The 24,023-nt window shown below is 38.6% G+C and overlaps 1 protein-coding gene across 1 annotated transcript in view; it reads left to right on the plus strand.

Moving 5' to 3' along the window:
* Nucleotides 1–815: 815 nt before the first annotated feature.
* ANKRD55 (ankyrin repeat domain 55) overlaps nt 816–24,023 on the plus strand; it is an 81,972-nt gene continuing 58,764 nt past the window's right edge. The window contains exons 1-5 of the mRNA XM_072606643.1: nt 816–867; nt 4,946–5,068; nt 8,967–9,097; nt 12,370–12,479; nt 20,204–20,264. Of these exons, the coding sequence (XP_072462744.1) occupies nt 816–867; nt 4,946–5,068; nt 8,967–9,097; nt 12,370–12,479; nt 20,204–20,264 (477 nt within the window). The remainder of the gene's footprint in view (nt 868–4,945; nt 5,069–8,966; nt 9,098–12,369; nt 12,480–20,203; nt 20,265–24,023) is intronic.

Here is a 24,023-nt window from a genome sequence, read left to right on the forward strand (position 1 = left end):
GATTGGGCTTATTTGTCATAAGGGAGGGCATCTACAACATGGGAACAGGGGATGGTAAATTACTATGCAGTGGTGAAGATGCAAAAAAAAAGAAAGAAATAGTTATCAAAAAAACATTTTAAAAGTATGCTGAACAAAATGAAAAGAAGTTGATAGGGGGCCACAAATAGGGCAATTCTGTTACTATTTTGCTTGTTTTAATACTTACTTTTTAAAAAATAAACAAGCTTATGTAACAGAAATGTATAGTTTCTCATACAATATTCATTTGTTTTCCTTGATTACTGATGACTGTTAAGTTAAAAAAGGAAAATAATTTAAATGAGGAGGTAGAGCAAGTGTCTGCCCCTATAGTGAGATTTGAAGGTTATCTTGGCAAGGTCCTCCTGCCCAAAGTATCTCTCCCACCACTTGTCACTAAGTGTGACTCCCTCATTAGAGAGACACTCCTAGGGCTTCGAGGGACATGTAGGTCTTCTAGAGTCAAAAGTCAAATATCCTTGGGAGGGATAACTTCAGTAATGATAACAATAACCCCCTCAAAGTTCAATCCATCATCTATGCTATGAGGGTAAGGGGGTTGGGATAGCCAAGCAGGGAAATGTCATTGAGGATGATATATGTTGGGAACTTATTGGGACCTAGGACCATTCCAGTAGTCGTAAAGGCCTGATAGAAACCCTGAAACACTGGCAGTTTGGGTTCTGGCAACACCATCAATTGAATTAGCATCAGAGTGATGCAACTGCTTCTAAAAGTCTAAGAAATAGAGAGTTAGCTAAGAGAACAGATTGGCCCTACTTGAAACTGCCGTGATGATCAGCTTGACACAGAACAGAGCAACAAGTGACAACTCCTTGTGTTCTGGTAACACAAGAGGGGAAGATATACTGGAACAAATCAGAAATATCAATACCACCACCCCTGCCTCCCCTTTGCTGGAAATGCTTTAGTGCAGATGGCACTGATGCTAAAGTGAGCAAATCATGATTGCCCATGAAATGAACTGAACATAGAAATAGCTTCATTATGTGCCAGGACTAGCTCATAAGAAAACTGGAAACAGAAGATCTTACCAGTTACTAATTTAACTCCTGCATGTCCAAATCACCTAAGACAGAGGCATCCATATGGGAGAGAGCAGAGACCTGCTTCCGGAAGAAGACGTTCTGTGTTTCCATGAGGGCAGGAGCAGTCTCTTTCCATTGACCGGGCTGCATTTTTAAAACTATGAAAATGGGATGGTCTCAGCATCCATGGATAAAGGTCCTATTCACCCACAGCAGGGGGCACCTAAGCTGGGTCCCCTCCACTTCGACTCTATGGTCTCAAAAAATGGGCTTGAGATTGGGGTCTATTTCATTTGTCCTTTAGAGTTCTATGTGAAGATGTGGAATCCCATCACCTAGGCTCAGATTTCAGCACTAAGGAATTCTCTACTGACATGGTAGCAACATGTACCCTGGAATTCTGGCTCCAAAATCATCATGGCTCAGTGTCCTGGGTCCAGGACTCCACTCCACACACACACACACACACACACACACACACACACACACAAGTATATATGTATATATGTGGATATATGTGTATGTGTGTATATATTTAAACATATATATATATGCACTTAGAACTGAAAAGGAAAACCAAACCAGACTAAAACTCCAAATCACTAGCCTATTTTTTGGGGTCACAGGGCCTAAAGGGAGGGAGAAGGTAGTACTTCCCTCCACCTATTTTATTTTATGATGCCCATCTTTGAAGTGAACAGAACCTTCACCTCTGGATGATAAGAGAGAGACAGAGACAGACAGACAGACAGAGAGAATGTCCAGTCTGATCATTTTGAAGACTCCACCCATTCCAGCTATACAGCCAATGGAAAGAAAGCTGTTCCCATTCATGCAGCAGGGAAATTAAGAAAGTCTTCTCCTAGAAGTAAGTTCCTGCCATCTCCCATATTTGTGTCTCCGCTTAGGAGATTTAGGCATGCACCAAAACCAGGTTACATCAGTAAATGCTTCATAACAACAAAACACTGATGACCAGCACAGGATAAATATTTTTTTTTAAATAACTAAATAACATTTTGAAAATAGATAAGCAAAATAAGAGATAAAATTAAGAAACTACTAATATCTACAAGACAGAAAAATGAAAGAAACTGAGGTCACAGAAGATTTCTATTCAAACCACAAAAATTCTACCATTAGGTAGATTACTATCTACCTAATTATTATTGTTTGATTATTAAATCAGAGAGATAACAAAATTAGCACAGGGATCACATAAGTTTGAAAGGAGTATAGGTGTACTGAGATCGGAATGTTAAAAAACTCTTTTTGAAACTCACAACATGAACCCAACAAGGAGACAAGTTATACAAAAACAGAGTAATTTTAAAAAGTTAGTCTGCTATAACTATCATGAATGAATGCATTCTCCTACAGTTTCTGATAAAAAGTATAAAGCCATTTAGGGACCTCTAATGTAGTAGTTGCCATGGTAAGAACCATAAAGTAAAGGTGGAGTTACCAGAGAATACCCCTAAGGAGAAGGGTTAAACACTATCATGGCAGAAGTGACTTGAGAAAACTCTTTAATATCTTTAGGAGGACAAGGGAAAATTACATTAATACCAAGCTGGTTTTCATAGTAGAAAATTTTCCACCTCACCCAATTACATGCAATAAAAAAAGAATCATGAAACAAAAAACAAAAGCATCCTAGAAAATCTAGATTCCCTTAATTGGTGAATAAAAATAAGAGTCGTGAAAATACAGGGGAAAATTTTAAATTCCATATTAATAAAAAATCTTTACTACAAAGGCTTGGGAAATTTAAAAAAGAAAAGAAAGGAAAAAAAAAGTAGAAGCAAAAGAGAATCCCCAAATAAGGAGGATGTGAAAAACTTCTGGTCAACAATATGATTGCATGTAGCCCAACATAATGAAAACCCTAGTTGGACAAAACAAGAAACAGAAAACTTGGGCGCCATTAATATAATGAATTCTAGAACAGTTCTATCAAGGAAGTGACTAAAACTCTTTTCTTTACAACCTGGAAAGCAGTGGGGCTGGACATAGTACATAATTAGTTCAGTCATTTCACAGTGAAACATAGTGACCAGCAAAGCACTCTCCTAGGTTCCTCTCAGAAGAAATGTGACTCTTTCAAATATAGAATAATTATAAAATAAATAATTATAAAAACTCATAAGAAAACAATATATTGACTGAAGAGTAAAAAGGCTGGATCAAATGTCTCTAGAACATAAAAAGAGGCTCTTTGATTTAGAAATTACTGACCAAGTTTCCTGAAAGTGTCTTAATATTTCTACTGACTTTGTTTATTATTCAAAACCTCTGAATCATTTCTGAACTCATGATTTATTCATGTACTGCAAATATGCAAGTGGAATCAAGTAGACTGAAACCACATGGATTTTTTATTTGATATCCACATGGATTTTTTATTTGAAATGCATCACCAACACAATTATGTGAAAAAAATTTATTTAAAATCAATTTTACATTGATATTTATAAGGGAATAGTTTAAACCCAATATGCTTCTACCTAAACTTTTCCTAAACAGGACTAAGTATGGCTCTCAAGGAAGAATGAATCAAAATCTCTAATTAACCACTCAATATACATAGATGATCTTATGCTATCTCCTTACACTGAGCACAGAGATACTTCAATTCATGGAATCTTTCTCTAATAACATAAAAGTCATTTGGACTAGATAAGTGTAAAATTCTTATTCTATATCAAGGAAAGAAAAAAACTCAAAGCTTTAAGCTTGAACCTAGAGATAACATTGAACCAATGGCTGAAGGTGAAATCTACAAATACCTTGGTCTTCCTCAAACAAAACATAAGTATAACAGTACTCAAGAGAAGGTTATGACTGAATGGCAAAATGTTTAATGGCTTCTTGAATCAAAAACTGAATAAGAATAACACAATTAAGGTAATTAACATCTATGCCACCCATGGGGAACCTTCAACCTTGAGGGCATATGTGACCTTCTAAGTCCTTGGGTGCTGCCTTTTGACTCAGTCCATGTTTCATTGAATAATTCTTTTTATTAAGGGGATTTGTGCTATGAGTTTAGATTCAATCAAAGGGTCACACTTAAGGACCTAGAGGACCAGATGTGGCCTTGACACCACAGGGTCCCCACCCCTGATTCCTATGTAATACCAGTCTTAAGGAATACTTTTAATACTATAAAATAGATTATAATAGATTTGGAAAACAATCTAACAAAAAGCCATATAATATTAACAAAATATCGAATCTATCATATGCAGGCAGTTATAGAACAATTAACACTTATCAAAAAAAGAGGAAGAAGATTGATTAAGATTTTTAGAATAGATAGTGAAGAGATTAAAATTCACAGAATACTTCTGGGGAAAGCTGACATTCCTTCACTGAGCAAAAGGAAAGGATGGTAATAAGTGGACACTATTATATTTATCTCTTGTAACCAATAACTTACCTGGAGATGTAATCCATGGAAAAACAAAGATCCAAGATTGGAAACAAAAGATCCCCCCATGGATGAAATCCACATAAACTAAGCCAACACTACGTCAACAATGAAATGTCAAATCAATAACCAAGTCATGGAGATTTGTTTGTGGAAAATGGATCAGTTTATAATGGCAACTCAGAATCAGTCCACTGCCACTAGAAATTGCAAAAGAGTGAATTATTCCTCATGCATAACTTGATGATCAATGTAGATTATGCAAGGAAATAGTAGAAATTACAAAACTCATAATTAGTATACTTCACTGCAGCATTGCAGAACTTTCTGAGTCTTTAGTACTTAAAAAAAAGCTATTTTTATTATAATTATTTGCTCATGTGTGTAATTTGTCACAGAGAAGAAGCTTCATTCACTCTAACATTGTCTCTAACTTATTAAGGTGACTCAGCTGAGGAAACTGACCTGAGCCTGGTTTACCAGGCAGCAGAAAATGGAGACGTCAACACACTGACAGCTGTGATTCGGGAAGACCCTTCAATTCTAGAATGCTGTGACAGTGAGGGTAAGATATCTATTCATCATAGTCCCAGGAAACATTAATTTTGCCATTTTGGGACAGCCTTCCAAAATAAACCATACTAATGAAATGGTATCTGACAAACTGTTCTGCAAGGAAGTAATAAAGTTTGTCCTGTTTGCTTTGGGCTTTGTGTAAGCCACGAGACCATATTCAGGTCTTCTACAACTTTCATATCTTCAAAAAAAATTTCCCCTTTGGGTGAGGGCTGAGACTCTTTCTTAGCTGAGATTAATTATTTCATTCCCAGAGGAAGACCTGATTTACTCTGTATATTATCTGGTATATGTTCTCATATGTGTACTTTATCTGCTTTCTGGGGGTTTTTTTTGTAATAAACTTCAATAAAAAGTTTTTTGTTTTGTTTTTTGCTCTATACTATGTATGTTCAATTGGTAGTCAAAAGAAATTAATGTCTTGGCTATAAAACATAGGGACCACTTTTCTCCATTCAGAAATCATTATCAGAGAGGCAGAATTAAGATGGCAGAATGAAAGGTCACAACTGACAAATGTCCTCCAAAATCTTCTCTACAAAATGACAACAGAAAATTCCAAACAGAATTTTGAGTTGGAAAGCCAAGAAAAAAAATCATAGTGAGTCATTTTTCCAGCCTAGGGAAACATATGAAGACAGAAAGAAAGGCCTGGGATGGGGGCTGGTTAGGAGTCCAGCATGGTAGAAGTGGCACTTCTGTGGGGCTATAGGTCAACAGCAGCACCCAGGGACAGGAAGAGAACTGAAGAAACATCTAGTCAGAGAGAGATCCCAGAGAATGCCTGTACTAGCACTGAAAGCAAGATTGGGTGCCATTTAGCAACCTGTTGCCCATTACTCAGTTCCAAGTCACATTTGCAGAAAGGGGCAGTCATAGTCATGAGGGAACAGAGGTCCTACCTGGGTAAGGACCAAAGTGAAAACCAGGAGGGTAGTAACCAGACTTCTCTATGGATTTCATCACATTGAAAGCACTAATATAGACCTCCAGACCAGAGTTGTAAAAGTAGCAGAAGGACATAAAAGACAGAAGCTTAGGCTGGTCATTCTCCAACTCCATCCCTCAGAAGAGAGTAGAGACCAACTCTAACATACAGTCCAAAGTTAAGAAGTAATCTGGAAAAATGAACAAATTTTTTAAAAGGAGAAGTTGTCATAAAAACTGCTATAGTGATAAGGAAGCTCAAGACACAAACTCAGAAGACAATAACTTGAAAACATCTACAAGCTATGCTGCAAAGAAAAATTCCATTTGTACACAAGCCCAAAAATAATTCACAGAAAAACTAAAGAAAGAGAATTTTTAAAAGAACAAAAAGTGACTTTAAAAATCAAATAAGAGTAGTAGAGGGAGAAATTTGGAAAAGAAATCAGAACTATGCAAGAAAATTATGAAAAGAGAATTAACAGCTTGAGGAAAAGAGACACAAAAATACTAAAGAAAATAACTTCTTAAAAAATCAGAATTGGTCAAATGGTAACAGAAGCACAAAATCTCACTGAAAAAAAGAACTCCTTAAAAAGCATACATGAAAGCTAATGACTCCATGAGCTATCAAGAAACAATAAAATCAACAGACTACAAAAATAAAAGAAAATCTTAAATTTCTCATGCGACCTGGAAAATAGACCAAGGAGAGATCATTTAAGAGATAGTTTAGACTAGCTGAAAACCATGATTCAAAAAATAGTCTATATATTTTATTTCAAGAAATTACAAAAGAAAAGACATCTGAGAACCAAAAAGCAAATGAAGTAGAAATTGACTCTACCAATTAACTCTTGAAAGAAATCTCAAATTGAAAACTTCCAGGAATATTATAACCAAAATTGAAAACTCTCAGGTCAGAGAGAAAATAATGCAAGCTGCCAGAAGAAATAATTCAAACATTGTGGAGCCTTAGTCATGACCACACAAGATTTAGCAGCCACCACTTTAAAGAAGCAAAGTTCTTGGAACATGGTATTCTGGAAGGCAAAGGAGTTAGAATCACAACCAAGAATACTACAGATGGCATCAAACTTTTTAAATGGGTTTGCAGAATTTTGTTACTGTTTCTTTTTCTCATTCTTTATTAAAAGGGAAAGCATTCTGGAATAGATGGGGGAGGGAATATAATAGGAAATGTGGTTGATGCAAAACAAAAGATAGCAAGGAAATTATTTTTTTAATTTAAAAGATGAAATAAAAATCTATTTAAGAGGAAAAAAAGATAGAAGAAATACTAGGTCTCAAACCGAGACTTTGAAGCCAACTCCCTATTCAATATATCAAGATGCCTCTCAGAGAAAAATGTGCTAGATTTACATCACTGACATGCCTCAGTTTCAGCTTCATTTTTTTAAAGATTTGTGTATCTGGTCTGATCTATGAAAATAAAAAACCCAATGGCAGAAAACTAGAAGAAACATTGAAAAATAAAACAAAGTGATCATTTAGAAATGAGAAAGTCTGCTCTCTGGAGAAAGAATGCTCAATTAGTTTGGAGCCATGCCTGGCTCTCAAGGCTCTATCACTCCCCACTAGCCCTCTAGCAGGTCCACGCTTGTTCTCACATGAACACCTCAAGGCATGATGGCCAAGAATCCCATGACATGATATTTCTTGCAACTGCCAATTTTCTTGTTTGCTTGCTCAAGGAGAACCTGCAAGCTGTTCCTCCATTTAATTGGAGCTTGACTTATTAAACTACTCCTCTATTTTTCAACGACATGCCTGTGCAAGGCTAGATTTTCTTCATATACTTCAACCAAAACAACATATCACAATAGAGTTAATGTGGGAACAGAAGAGGACACAGCTGTCTTCTTTTAAGACAGACATTAAAGAGATTTGCAAAAATATGCAAAACATTGCTACTTTTCTCACCATTTTTGTTTTGAAAAATATAGTTATTTTTCATTTTAAAAATATTATTGAGGATCCCCAAAGATCATTTGCCATATGTGGATTTTATCTATCAATATTTACTGTATTAGAAATTAAATGATAAATTTTGAAATAGTAATTCATTTAAAAAATAATAAAAATAATGCATAAATAGCATTTTTCACCATTTCCTTCTCCAGCAATTGTCCCTAAAATTATCCTCACTCTCTTACTTTCTAAAATTTAGTCACTATCTACTGATTTCTTCCTTGCAGCTTACAAATACTGTGAGGTATCTCCCATCTTGTGTTTATTTTACATCTTACCCAATACAACATAAACAACTCAAGGGCAGTGAGTATTTCATGTTTGTCTTTGTTATCTCCAAAGCAACACATAGTAAGTGATTAATAAATGCTCGTTGATTCATAGAAAGACACCTCCCTTGACATTGTAGATGCTCAGTGAATCATCCGTGTATCCACATCTTTCATAGAACCTTGGATAATGTCATCATATGTATGGGAGGGGCCGCGTCGAGGAGAGCTTCCATTCTGCATTTTGCTACATCAAGTTAAGCACATACAGGGATCTCAGATTCTCCTCATCTCCCAGTGTAACCATATGACCATGATTATGTGGTCTGTTGTAGAAAATTGCCTACAAAAATTGTTTAATATCTCTTCCTGTTTTCATTATTGCATAATTAATGCTTGCACAGACCATTATAAGATTGTTATATGAAAATTCCAGTCAGTTTCTAAATCTGATTAGTTAGTAGAGCTTTCCTTCAGAAAATATGCTGAAATAAGACTGAGTAGGGAATTAATTTATACAAGGTACAGCGACAATTTTATTTTGCCAAAATCTTTTATAAACTTGATACAGATGTTGAATAGCTGGGTTTTTATTACTATTCATTTGTCTCCAGGGGGCTTGATGTCATAAAATAAATTATTGCTTATGAACCTAACAAATGCAATATTTTAAAAGGATGTTTAAATATTTTCTCCCAGGCTGTACGCCCTTGATACATGCTGTCTCTGGTCGTCAGGTTGACACAGTGAAGCTGTTGCTGAAGATGGGAGCCAATATTAATACTCAAGATTCCTGTGGGCGCACCAGCTTATCACTGGCAACTTATGAGGTATATCTTTATGTCTGTCACAGGAAAGGAGAAGTCAGGGGCCAGGACAGGGGGAAGGATGGTGGTGAGGCAGTAAGAAAGTTTTCTTTGATTTATATAAGCAGCAAATGGAAAAAAATTAAGTTTTTCCTAGTGTTGAGGGGTAGCTAAGCGGATAAAGTGTTGGGACACTGAATGGACTCAAAATTAAAGTACAGAGGTCTTGGAGCAGTCATATAGAGAAGATGCATGGCTGACCTTAAAACTCTTGTTATCTTTTCAGAGTCTCCACCAAGTTCTTTTCTAAATGTGACATTATTCATGGACAAGTTATTCCCTTGCTTGCAGGACATAGTTTCTTGGCTATTGGGCTGAGTTACTACTGGGTTGAGTCAAGTAGGGTTGGCTTCTCACTAGAGTCAACTACTGATAATATTGACTCTCTTTCTGACTCCAGTTCCTGAATCTCTAATGGCTTTTCTGAACTTTCAAAGCTCACAGGACTGTAACCTGATGCAGTTCATCTCTGGATACTCAATCACCTGTGATCAGTGCAGAATAAACACAAAGAGTAAAATGCAAAAAGCAACAACAACAAAATAGAGGTGTCACATGTTCAGGGCCACATGGTAACCATGGTAACCACATGGTAATCTGTTCTCCCTCAACAACCAATCCCCCTCACTGAAAAGCTATCAGGGAAGAGACTGAAGAAGTACCTACTCAGAACTTTTGTAAACACACTCAACTCTGTCCCAGTTTCTACTGGATCATGCTTCTGTCTTCTTGGCAAGCTGGAAGATTTTTCATCATCATGTTGTCACTTGACCCTCAGCTATGCATGGCTAGAAACTAGATTCCCAAAGCTCTGTATATTGAATTGGCAGTAGATAGAGAATATTGACATGCTCTGTATAACCCTGCAGAAAGGTTATATCAACACATGCTCTAAAGCCCAGCCCCTTACTTATTAGTCTCCCCTCCCCTTTATGCCTAGATTTACCTCCTCAGACATAGTTGATTAAAACCAATTCAGGGAATGAAATCTAATTTTACAGCAGTTGGGTAGAAAATAGTAAGAATGGAAAGAAAAGGCAGAAGTGAGAGAGGGAGAGAGTTTAGGAGCATGCTAACTAACCAGAGAAAACTGAATAAGATGAGTAAAAGATGAATAAAATCATCCCTGATAGCAACAACGCAAATAACTTGTTGGTGACAAATTTGGATTGGACCGTTATGTGTTATTAGATAAATAAGTTGAGTGAGCTTCTGATTTTTAGGAAAAAATACTACATTTCAGTAACTCTCACAAAATTTACAAAAATGTTCCAAACTATAAAATATATATGCAAGATCCGTATCTGTTCAAAAGCTATAAAACTTTAGACAGATGAAGCTTATTCCAAACAAAAGGCTTTTATTTTTGTTCTCCTAAATACATATATATATACATACATATGTGTGTATATATATTTTTTCTTCCTCTATTTTATGGGGTCATTTGTTTAACAAAGTAATTTGACGACTTGGTGATGGCAACCCAGAGCAGTATACTGTTCCACATATTTTTAAAAGGGCTTGAAAAGACCTTGACGCTAGCTACAATTTTCAAATATGTTTTTCCAAGTTCCACAAAACTACAAACAAAATTATTATATCTTAATATAATTCTCTCTCTCTCTCTCTCTCTCTCTCTCTCTCTCTCTCTCTCTCTCTCTCTCTCTCTTTCTCTCTCCGTCTCCCTGTCTCTCTCTGTCTCTCTCTGTCTCTCTCTCTCCGTCTCCCTGTCTCTCTCTGTCTCTCTGTCTCTCTCTGTCTCTCTGTCTCTGTCTCCCTGTCTCTCTCTGTCTCTCTGTCTCTGTCTCTGTCTCTCTCTCTGTCTCTCTCTCTCTCTCTCTCTCTCTCTCTCTCTCTCTCTCTCTCTCTCTCTCTCTCTGTCTCATCTTGGTAAATATTTTTTTTTAAATGCACGTACTTCTTTGATTTTTATGTCACCAGTTGTAAATTTATCCCCATTCAATAATAAAGAATAAAAAAGCAATTCATCAAAAATTAGTGACAATATATACAATATTCTGCATTTTAAATTCTCCATGTCTGCAAAGATGAGGAGGCATACTTTCTCTCTTGAGGGACCTGAGCTTTGCCAATATAATTAAATAGCATTCAGTTTCATTGTTATTGCTTTTTCCATTTACCCTCTTGTAAACATTGTGTATATTAATTTTCTGATTTTGCTTCCTTCCCTCTGTATGAAGTCATATGTCTTCCTAGGCTTCTTAATATTCTTAACATTTATTGTTGCTTAATGTATTCCATTACATTCTTATATCCCTATTTGTTTATTGCCCGAATCAATGGACGTCTAGTTTTTTGCCAGTTTTTTGCAATTACAAAAAGTGATGTTATTTATTAATATTTTTGTGTCTAAGGGATCTTTTTTCTCTCATTTACCTCTTTGGTATAGTATTGCTAGCATGGTAATCTCTGGTCCAAAGAGTAGGGACATTTTAGATACTTTATTATTGTAACTCCAAATCGCTTTGCGGAAAGTTGGCCTGACTCACAGGAAATTTGTGTTTTTATTACTGCTATTTTTGCCATCCAGAAAACATATCTATTTACTCATTTTTCTGATGCAACTATGAAACCTTTGACATTTTTTACCTTCTCTATACTAGAATGGAAGAAGGCAGGAAACCTGATTTGGAACAGAATAGAGAGACCTTGAGGTATTTTTCTTACTCAAAGTTAAATTTTAACTCATTTCTGTTCCTTTCCATCTGTTAATTACTTGATTAGTAACCCACATCCTGTGAGACAAATGTAGCAGGAATTAACTATAGATGAATGGCATCATTCTAAAAAGTGAAAATATATATTACTAAGAACTAAGCCCAATCCACGGTTTTGCTATCTTGGCTGAAGTATCCAGGTTTGAAGCAAAGGTACTTTAAAAAGAAGCTTCCTAGTGCCCCATCAGATGGTGAGCCTCTTGAAGGCAGGGACTGTCTTTTGCCTCTTTTTGTATCCACACCATTTAGCACAGTGCCTGGCACCTAGTAGGTGTTTATGACTGATTAACTGCCTTTGAATAGGGCATTCTGCAACCAAATGGGGCATATTTGCAGATGAGAATCTTGAGCAAGGGAATGAGAGAAACAGAGGCAGAGAGAGAAGGAGAGACAGAGAGGAAGAGACAGACAGAGACAGAGAGAAAGGAATATAAAGGGCATATTATTGGTGTTGTGTGATCATTGGTTTGTTCTTTAACCTTGTGCTCTGTCTTTCAGGGATGGTTAGAAGGCTGTGTGAGTCTACTCAGAAATGGTGCCAAACAGAACATTCCAGATAAAAATGGGCGCCTGCCACTACATGCCGCAACTGCTGAATCAGATGTGAAGTACGTACACATTTAGATGGAATTGTTGACAGAGTACCCATGAGGTCACCTAATTCACTGTTATTCCACTAGGAAAATTCCAACACATTCAAGATAGTTGCCTACCCAGAAAATAAACTCGATATTCTAAGACCTTTCCTTATCCTCACTAGGTCTTGTCAAATGTCTGACCTAAGTACCTCCTGCTACTCTTTCCCCTTTGTCCTGCCCTTAGTATAAAGAGAGCATCCCTCCACCCCAAATGTAGAGCAATCAAAAGTGTTATCTTTTACGAGAAACACACACTCTAATGAATTATTGATTTAGGTATTCTTTCTAGTGATGAAGACCCAGATCTATCTCTACCATCTTACCCTAAGCCATTCTTGTACAGGGTAGAAGAGGGAACCATGAGGAGGTCTAGAACTTTGTTTTATCAGTATAAGTACTGATTTTCTCCACATGTAGAAACTGATGTTCTCCACATGTAGAAACTCCCTCCATCAATGATCAGCAACTCATCTGATACTTAGAATATTAGGGACTTGCATGAGTTACTAAGAAGCTAAGTGACTTATCCAGAGTCACACAGTCAACAGCAGTACTCAAACCCAGGTTTCCCTGACTCCAAGGTGAGCCTTCTATCCACTATGCCACACTTCCTTCTCATTTTATCCATTTCTTCCAACAAGTCCTTGGGAGAAGATCCTCATGCTGGGGGCCTTGCTCTACATCTTTTTTTCATATTCTGTGCATATTCACCCAGGTTGTCTACCTCTAATCACTCATCCTTGTTAGCTGACCAATCCACCTCCTTTTCTAATCATATATTTCCTTGGTGATATCTAGCTTGCTATTTGCAGAAGAAGTAATAGCTAATATGCTGCCACTTACTTAAACTCAACATGTCTCCATCACCTTCTTCTTTGGCAGTTGTTACATTCCAGTTCTCAGTTAGATGGTATCACTTGAAGAATACTAGTTTAAAAAAAAGATGGGGTTTTGTGTTAGAAAGCATAAATGAACCTACTTGTGGACTACACTGGGCAAAAAAAAAAAAACTTTTGTTGTTATCAAATCAAATACATCTCCATTATTACCTGACCATCCCCACACCTTACCCCCTAGGTCCTAGATCCTTCCACCCATTATCTAGCCCCGATCTTTGAGAAGTCCCTCAAAGCCCAGTATGACAGTAACTCATTGGATCAGCCATTCCTTAAAGGCATCCTCTGGTGCCTACTGTAGAAGAATGACATAGAAAGAGTCAAAAGTCATGGAAAAGCCTTGGATATGACATTAGAAGCCCTGGACTTAAGCTCTGCTTCTGGTCCATTACTACCGGTGTGTTTTGGGGGAAGTTAGTTCCTCTCTGGGAATGCCCTCATCTATAAAGTAAAGAAATGGGACTAAAGGATACGGACCTTTATGGTCTTTTCCAGCTTTAAAGGCTATGTTCTTCCCAAGGATATACTCCAACCTATTACCTATCTTCTCCGATCTCTAACCATGAGTAATGCAACAATGAAAATGTACAATGCCCATTTCAGTTCAGACCCCAACCTTAAAGGTAAGACAGAATCAGACCAGAATCTGGGTGTGGGAGAAAGCAAGATTCCCACTTGGCTGGGTTCCATGGAAAATAGATCAAAAGATTTCCCTTTTTTCCTTCATCTCTCTTACAAAGAAATGAATGGACTAGAGGGGATTCCAGAACTATTCCCAGGGTTTGCCAGTTGTTATCATTGGATCACACACAGAAATAACAGGAAGATAAGATTTCACCAAAGCTCACCAAAATGAGGAAGCTTAGAAAATAGACTAAAACTACAAACAGTTCTCTTTGAGAAAACATGGTTAAGTTCTGACTCCTTCCTGATGAATGAATTCAAAAAAAGCCAGCTTTTCCCAACAATACATAAAAATACAATTGCAAAACCAGACTCTTTCCCAGCAATGATCTTAAGCAGATAAGTTTCCAATGTACCATTAGGGTCTGTACTGCTCTGACTTACTAGTCTGACTAGGTGACTCCTTACCTGCTTATGTTTACTCATTAATTCACCAAGCATTCATCAGATGCCTACTTTGTATTAAGCATGTTCTAGAGATTAAGAAAGCCCTTTCCTCAGAGACCTTACATTCTACTTGAGGAAACAGCTGTGTACATGGATAAGTAAATACAAAGTCAGAATAGTCTTGTCACCAACAACACAATTCATTCTTGTTGTGTTTGTCCCTTGTTCTCAAAGAAGACCATGACATCAGGGAGGTGATGACATGACTTACAGTTGACTTTGATTTGAGTGAGGAAGGGCTGTGCAAGGTCACTTTCTCCTGCTAGACCATCTGGGTCCAGTGGTCAGATATTCATCAGGACCACTGGAGATGGCCCAGAATGAAATGGGAGACCCTGGCCCTTTTAGGCTAAGGTCTTTTCAGGCTTTCACTTTGAGTAAAATAACACCCATTCAGTGAATGAACCCTTTAAAGAAGTGAGTCATGGGATGGCCCTTTTAATTTCAAAAAATCAGATTGGGAGGGCAAGACCCTCAGGGTTGCTGGTTACTATTGATATTCACTTTGAGTCAAGCGGGGGCCCAAAATATAAGCATTAAATGCTGCTTGGGCAGGGACCTATTGTGGCCCAATCTATGAGCTCCAAAGTGAAATGGGAAGAGTGATCACAGCAGAAGGCTGACCTGCTATGAATAGAACTAGGATGCAAAGTGAGCCATTAGCTAATTGACACACATCATTCCACAATGTCTTTTCTCCACACAGAGGAATCATATTGCAGTCAACTTTTTCCTTTAACCCAAGGGTTCTTAACTTTTTTCTGTGTCTTAGAACCTTTTGGGAGTCATGAAAATTATATTCTCCTCAGAATAAAGTTTTAAAGTGAATAAAATGAAGGCCATAGAATTATAAAGGAAATCAACGATATTAAAATAAAAATGCAATGTTTTTCCCATCCAAGTTCACAGACTTCCAGCAAACTCCCCCAGGTAAAGAACCCCTGCATTAGGCTATGCCCAATAAGTAGTCTTAGTATGATTACTGTAATACCACTGATCCCTGCTCAAAGGTGAGTTACATAGGTAATATATGCAAAAGATCGAACCTGAAATCTCAGTTTCCCATAGTGGAAGATCATTGACACCACCCAACTCTCAGGCTGCCTTTGGGGCACACAGGTACATACACAAATCCAGATTCATATTTACTGTAAAAACCACATTGACACAATAGTTCACTGAAAACACAATTCTCAATGAAATGATATTGATAGGCAGACTCTGTTGAAACTCAGGTCTTCTTGCCTTCTCAGGCTAGGAATTTCAGACCCACTTTAAGATTAGTTATCCCTTAAGCAGCCACAACAGAGACTTGGAGAGAATTGTAAAGAGGCACAACATGAAAGAACATATAAACCAGAATCCAGGGAAATGCCCCAAAGGAACTCTCTGCTTCAGGCAACATTGTTATTCACTGGATGCAGTTGCTGCTGCTTATCTGCATCTCTCAGTTCTAATGCAAGTACTTGGCTAAGCTGCAAATCAAAGCATGATGTAAGTGATGCAGAGAAAAATGAATTATGAAAATGTAAGAAAGGGTTTGCTAATCAAAGGAGCAAAGCTCTACTCTTTAAGATCCCGTGTAGATTTCAGACTCAACACTTTCTTGCAGCCCTTCCATAGTTCAGTCTCATTCTCACTTCTCTTACTCATTGGGTGGTAGACTTAAAAGACACCAGTAAAGGAGAGGGTACAATGTCATAAAGTAAAGATTGCAAAGACTATGGCTGTGTTGTACAACACTGCTGCTTTTGGGAAGGGAGCAGTGCTTCTCTTCATCTGTGGAAGGGTTTTTATGGACCCTGTGGGTAGGCTACTCTTTCCTTCCAGTGTGCCAAAAGTTCTACCCCTTTTTCATGTCTTATCAGACCTAAAGGGAAAGAAAATCATTCTTTGGGATTTGAGTACTGAATTATCAGAAGATAAGGATAGAATTCTATACCTATTAGCAGTATGTTTCAGTAAAGCTTATTCTTGAACTGCCTGCCTAGTATGAGTAACTGCCAGAGAGAGCTAGGATGAGACTGCAGACTTGGGGACTGGTTTTTTTGTTTGTTTCTTCATGTGTTTTGTTTTTCAATGTGGCACAAATCTGATCAATCATGACTCTGAGGCAGAATATTAGCACCACCAGGAAGGCTAGGCAGCTGAGTTGTGGGACTCAAAGGCAATAATTATTGCCAATATCCCCAATGAAGGCATCAGACTTTCTCCCACTTTAAGCATGCCATGGACGATATATAAAAAACCCAGAAGAATCCAGTTTCTGAGCAGAGGTTTTTAAAGTAACCAATACACTGTAGGGGTAGAGCTAATTTTATTAGAAGAAGGAGAGCGAGGAAGTCACATGAGACTAAACATGGCAAGCCTCATCATAACTCTAAGGAGTCTAGGTATTTCTGTGTGAGCATCTGTGCTTTATTCCCCAGGGGAGTCATGCATAGGACTCTGCTACACAGAAACAGTGAAGGGCACCAGAATGTTGACCTCTTTTCACAAAATCATTGACAGCCGAGCCCTTGATGACATCTGTTTTTTCATGAGTGTCTGTGTCAAAGATTGTCAGTGGTCACGGGACCCTGAACAAGAGGGTAGCATAAAAAGATATGGAGAAATGGACTACTGCTTGGATGCTTATAGCTAAGGGATTTATAGCTATCTAATCTTCTGATCACATCCTCAGACTTGGCTGGCAAAGCCCCATCATTAACTCTGTATCTGGTGTCCTCAAAATTGCAGCGATGAGGGGTTTATTTGCTTCCTACCCATGGTTTAGGTCTGGAGACTGAAAAGAGTTTGGTTTGAGAAGTGCCATGGCTTGGTACTGAGGATTGGCACTGAAGTATAAAAAAGATAGCCTTGGGCCATACTTGCCTAACATCCATGACACTTTGAAAAATACTGGACACTTCACACCTGAGGGCATTGAACTGCTGAATAAGGCTGTTCTTTCTGAAGGCAGGCTACAAACGTGGTCAGCCATGGAGGCAGGTCAACCCTATGAAATCTTCCAAAGTTAAACCTGGCCTACATTAAAAAGGTTTTGCATCAGCTTTCCCAGGCACATCTCTTTTTGCTAATCCTAGGACTTGCCCCAGAACTGTCTACTCTGTCCTGGGGCTGCCCCAGAGAGCCTGACTGATCATCTAGCCTTCATTTCCACCAAAGCAGGGCACACCTGAACCATAGGTAAATCCTTCCTTTTTGCCATCACCAGTTCTCTAGGTGCCCAGGGTGCCATTCACCTAGACCAAAGCTAGAGATTCAACATTGGATGAAGATCAAGAAAGAAAGTGGACTCGTAAACTCCTTCCCACATTCAAACCCAAGGCATGAAAGCAGCAATAGTTGGCCTGGAATCTGTGAACTGGCAGTTGAATTGTTTCATTCGCTGTGCTTTAATGGAGCAGATCAGGGAAGATGTCACAGAGAGGGTGGTGCTCAAGCAGAGTTGAAATATGTAGAGCACTTTGCAAACTAAAAGCATTGTATAAACGTTAGCTCCTAATACTTAAGCTTTAGAGGACTCCCACAATTCTGAGAGGCAGAAGTGAAGAGAGGGTACATTCCAAGCATGAGAGACCATTTGTCTGAATGCCCAGAATCAAGAGATGGGATGCTGAGTTTAGGGAACAGCTAGCAGTCAAGTTTGGCAAATGTTATTTGTAAGGAAATAATATGAAATAAGACAGAAAAGTAGATTGGAGCCAGATTGTGACAGGGTCACAGACTGTGAAGGGTCCTAAATGCCAGGAGGGGAAATGTCTGTTTTATTTCAAAGGCCATAGGAAGAGCCACTAGAATCTTTTGAGTAGGGGAGTGATACAGCTAGAACTTTGTCTTAAGATGATTATCCTGACAGCTTTGTGAAAGATGGTTTAGAGATGAGAGAGATGAGAACCAGGGAGACATACAGTAAGCTATTACAATAGTTCTGCCAGAATCAAGAGGAATAAATTGAAATGGTAAAATACTCACCAAACATTTATGCATGAAGTAGCAGGAGCAATGCTTGTATTCTCCAGTGTTATTAAATGGGGGAAATATTAAATGATATTAAATAGTGGAAAGAAACCTAAGTTTGTAGTCAGAAGACCTGAGTCCAAATCCCAGCTCTGCCATGTGCTACCTGAGTGACTTTGAGCAAGGCCTTTATCCTCTCTGTCCCTCAGTTTCCTCCAAGGTCATTCTCTGCTTCTGGGGCCATCACCAATCATCTTGACTCTGGAGGAGAGAAAGTGAGGCTGATGACTTTGCCTGCTTCATTTAAATCTAATTCACATGCAAGAAAAGCCATCACCCTCCCGATGTCACTGGTCCACTTTGATAATAAAAAACAGACAACAATAACAACTGTAAAATGAAAAACTTAGCCTAAATTTACCTCTGTGGTCACTTCTAACTCTATGGTTGTGATCATTATAAACTTGTTTGATGTCATTGTTTGAGAATGTATTTATAATGATAGGGCTCCAATATGGAGCCAATATCACTTAGGCTAAGTGATCCTAATGCCCCCAGAAACATTTAGGTAAAACAGACTTGTATTTTTTTCACTGTTAACTCTGCGATGGGTGGATAAGACGTGCAGCTTTTTTATTAGATGAATCATTTGACTTACTGTAGCTGCCTTTAGTTAATGTGGGATCCTCCAAGCAGTTTGTGGTTCCATGAAAGAAACTCCTCCAAGTTGTCCCCAAGCCTGGTATATTAAGAAGGGACTCCAAGATCTTTTCCGCCGAATCTGGTTCTGATGTGGAATGCCCCCTCCTACATCTGGTACCCATCTTCTATCCTCAACCAAGTCCATTCTTTGGGTATGTAATCTTGTCACCTAAACCCCAACTCTGAGTATGTTCCCTTCCCAACACATATTTCTTCCTCTCAGTCTCAGGAGAGTTTCTTTCATGTTTCTTTCAAAGCCATCAGTTTATATTGCCATATAGCATGTGAATTTGCCTGCTTGAAGTACAGCTTAATAATAAAGCTCATAATTGTATCCTTTCCATTAGTAACAAATTTTCTAGAAATTTTCAAACACAGCCATTTGCTTTAACCCAAGGCTTGAGATGCCAAATAAACCAATGCTCCTGCGATCCTTGGAGAATGGCCTTCTCAGTAAAAAGAAATGGGTAGATATGAAAAATGTGGAGATGGAATCACAAGACTTGACAAAAACTGACTGAATTCAGAGAAAAGAAGAAAGGAAGACTTCAAGGTCACCATTTAAATTTTTTTTAATTTTTTAATTAATTTTATTTTTAATTTATGGAACAAAATAAGCATTTCCATAACATAATATAATTTTTAAAAAGATGATTGCACATAAAACTGCAAACCTATTGCATACAATTTGCAGTAAAATGAGAGTCTGACAGTTGGGCCTCTGGTTAGATCATCCACATATGCCAGGCCACTGGTTTTTCTGTCATACAATTCAAAGACTAACCCTGGCCTCATCATGACCTCCACTGCCCACACTCTTGCTTCCAAGTACACAGAAGGCCCTGGTCTCCTATCAGAAAGCAGAGAAACACTCCTTACGTTTGCTTTTAACTCAATTATATTCTTAGTGCCATCTCAGCATACAGATTCTGAAAGCACGTTGCCCAGTTTTTCTTCAGTGTATTGACTTATCATTTCTTGTTTTATTTTTTTTCCTCACAGACTCTTAACAGTGCTGCTACAACAATCAAATCTCAGTGAAATAAATCACCAGGACAATGAGGTGAGCCAGTCCTCTTCAGCACAAGTTGTGCATTGGCTTACAAAGGGTTAAAAAGCCCTGGTGAACAACTTCACTTTCATTTGTGGTTTTGCCCTTAGGGTCATGTTCTTGCTCCTCTCTCCCACCAGCAGATCATATGGTGAAGGGGGAAAACACTAGAAACTAGACTCAGAGACAGGCTCAAATCTGAGCTCCAAAATTTCTGAGTCAGCTCCATACCCTGGGACAACTCCCATCAGCTCTCTGAGTCTACGTTCCTCACACATAAAATGAGAACAGTGATGCTGGCATTCACTCCCTCCCAGCGTGGTTGTATACAGGGAAAGTCTTGGTAAGCTTGACTGTAGATAGAGGAGTAGACAGTGGGCCTGCCGTGAGAAAGAATTGAGTTCAAATCTGGCCTCAGACACTGACTGGCTATGTTACCTTAAGCAAGTCACTTACCCTCTGTTTACCTTAATTTTCTCACTTGTAAAATGGGGATAATAATAGCAACTGCCTCCCAGAATTGTTGTTCGGATCAAATGAAATAAAGTTTGTAAATTGTTTAGCACAGTGCCTGACACACAGTAGGTACCTTATCAATGTTAGTTATTTATAGTGCAATCTAAATATGAGCTATTATTGTTACTTCACAAAGAATGAGTTGTGGCATAGTAAAGAACATTGGTTTTGGAGTTAGAGAACTTAAGTTTAAATTCTCCCTCCTATCCTTCTTACCTATGTGACCTTGGATGAGTCATTGATCTGTCTTGGGCCTCAGTTTTCTCATCCGAAACATGAAGGAGTTGGATGAGATGGCATCTGAGGTTCCTTCTGCTGGTAAATCTGTGATCCTATGATTTCTCCTTTGAAAGACAATCCTCATGTTCTAAAACAAATTCCCTGTATCAGCCTATACCAGTGCTTAGGAGTTTCTAGTACCACTGAAATTGTTTCATTTCCTTGTGGATACTAAGAAATGAATACATCTGAGTTCTTTGCTGTGCTGTTGGTCACCTCTCAGAATCTTCATTCTTCCAACTATTCTGATTCTCTTGATTTCAGCAACTTTGCAACAAACCAGGGTACCCGTATCTATGTGTCCATAAGAATGCTAATAGGTGAAATTACCTTGTATTAGATCAGCAAGGGGATGGGGCAAGTCCAGGGAGCACTAGCCCCTCTGGTGTGAGGACTTGCCAAGCCCTTTTCAGGGCTGCTCATCCACCTTTCACCCAACTCTCAAGTTGGGTGGCTGTAAGAAACTGCAGCATTTGCAGTGACCACACCTTGATAAAACCATCTCAGCAGATGGATTACACCAGTTTGAGTGTAACTGACAGGCTTCAAACCTGTCTACCCCAAACTCGTGAAGTCTTCCCCTGGAGGAATGGGTGGATGAGAAGAATTTCTTCCAGTGGCCATGAAGGCAGCTAAATCAGACAGTGTGGAGCTCTTAGAGCTTCGTCAGACATTGAAGACACCAAGGTCATCCACTACATTCTGAGCCATTGCCAGTACTCTTGACTTTTGTCTTGCCCCTGGACCTCAATGACTCTGGAAGAGACTGAGGCTGATGACTTTGTGCAGCTCCACCTCACTTAAATCCAATTCATGCTCAAGTCAAGACATGACCCTGTGATGTCATTGGTCCTCTTTGAAAACAAAGGATGAACATGAGATCAGTAACCTGGATGAATGTTTCCTTCACACTTTGAGAGCAATAGATGTTACTCTGTTTATAAATGAACATTATCTGCCTAGATTTCCGCAGGACTTATTTTCAGTAGCCAGCTTTATTTCTTTTGCAAATTTCATTCTTCAGTACATCAAAAGGCCTGGATTTCATCAGTGTGGATATCCCCTCCACCGCTGCTGCTTGCAACCCCTCCAAGATTTAGGCTTTATTAGTTGCTATAGCCAAGATAGTTCATCACCTGGTGCCCAGCCTTCTGGCAATGGGTCTTTCCAGTCTTAGCTGGGGTGGTTCTTGGGTGACAGGTGGCATCCTGGAACCCATACTCCAAATCTCTCTGACCTTCCAGGGCCTGTGTTCTCTAGCAAAGCCATCAAGAGTTCAGGACCACCTTGGAGGAGAATTTTAGAAGAAAATAAAATCTTCTTAATTCAGATTTAAATCATTTGCATATTATTTTTAGGGAAGGAAATAAGCATTTATATAGCACCTCTTCTGTGCCAGGTACTATGCTAAGTGTTTTGCAAATGTAATCTCATTTGAGGCAGCATAATATACTAGAGATCCAGCCTTGACATCAGAAAGACCCGGTTGACAGACTGGCTATGTAACAATCTATGTGTCTGGATGTCCCACTGGGCTCTGTCCTGGGTCTTTTCCTCTTCTCCCTTTATGTTATCTCACTTGGTGATCGCTGATCCCATGGATTCAATTATCATCTCCATGCTGATTATTCTCACATCTTATCCAACCCTAACCTTTTGGTTGATCTCCAGTCTCACATTTCCAGCTACCTAAACTTGAACTAAACTAAATTTAACAAGTTCAAAATTGAACTCCATCTCTTAACCCAAATCCTGCTCTTTTCCTAATTTCCCTATTATTGTCATATACCACCATCCTTCCAGTCACCCAGGCTCATATCCAAGGTGCTTTTACCTTTATAACATCACTTGTCTACACCTCCTTCTCTCCTCTGATATTGTCACCATCCTGGTACAATTACCACCTCAATCCTATATTTTGCAAAATTGCAGCAGCCTATTGGTTGGTGTCCCTGTCACAAGTTCCTCTCCCCTCTAGTCTATCCTCCACTTAGCTGCCAAAGTGATCTTCCTAAGGCATAAGTCTAACCATATCACCACCCCACCTTCCCATCCCCACCCCCCATTCAGTTATCTCCAGTGGCTTCCTATTACCTCAAGGATTAAATATAAAATCCTCTATTTAGTGATAAGAGCCCTTCACAACCTTCTCCACCCACACAAACTTTTCCAGTCTTGTTCTACCTTACATCCTTACATACTCTGGGATCCAAGGACACTGGTCTCCTTGTTCATCCTCCCACAAGACACTCCATCTCCCAGCTCTGACTAATTTCATTAACTGTCCCTCATACCTAAAATGTTCTCTCTCCTAATGTCTGTCTTTATTCAAGATCCAACTAAATCCCCACCTTGTACCCTACTTTGGAAATCCTTCCCAATCTCTTTTAATTCTAGTGCCTTCCCTCCATTTCTTATTTGTAATTTATCGAGCACATAACTTGTTTGTACATTGCTGTTAGCAAGTTGCCATCCTGTGAGCTCCCTGAAAGCAGGAACTGTCTTTTGACTTTCTTTGCTTCCCCAGTGCTTAGCACAGTGCCAGGCACATAGTAGGCACTTAATGTTTATTGACTGACTGTGGGCAAGTCACTTAATGTCTCAGTGCTCCAACCAACTCTTTAAGATGAAGTCCCAGGACAGTTTCAGATCTAGATTAGTAGAAAAGGCTTCCTCATTGGGAGTTGCTGAAACCAACGAAATAAAAAGTTCAGTCAAAAAAATTAAGCAATTTGTACAAATACATACTCATTTGGAGGTACATTTCTGTTGATACAGGAATAGCTATAGGATCTAATATTTTTCCCCATTGGGTTTTTTGATATAAAAAGTCACCCGTGCACAAATTTCTACCCTCACAAAAACAAGCTGGCCACTGATGATGTGCTTCTCCTGATCTTCCTATGCCCTCCTCTTGCAGGGACCACCAACGATAAACCACCAACAAGGTCAATAAGAGAGATGGGGGGTGACAGG

This window comes from Notamacropus eugenii, chromosome 4, assembly GCF_028372415.1.
Source record: "Notamacropus eugenii isolate mMacEug1 chromosome 4, mMacEug1.pri_v2, whole genome shotgun sequence".
In the NCBI taxonomy this organism is placed as follows: domain Eukaryota; kingdom Metazoa; phylum Chordata; class Mammalia; order Diprotodontia; family Macropodidae; genus Notamacropus; species Notamacropus eugenii.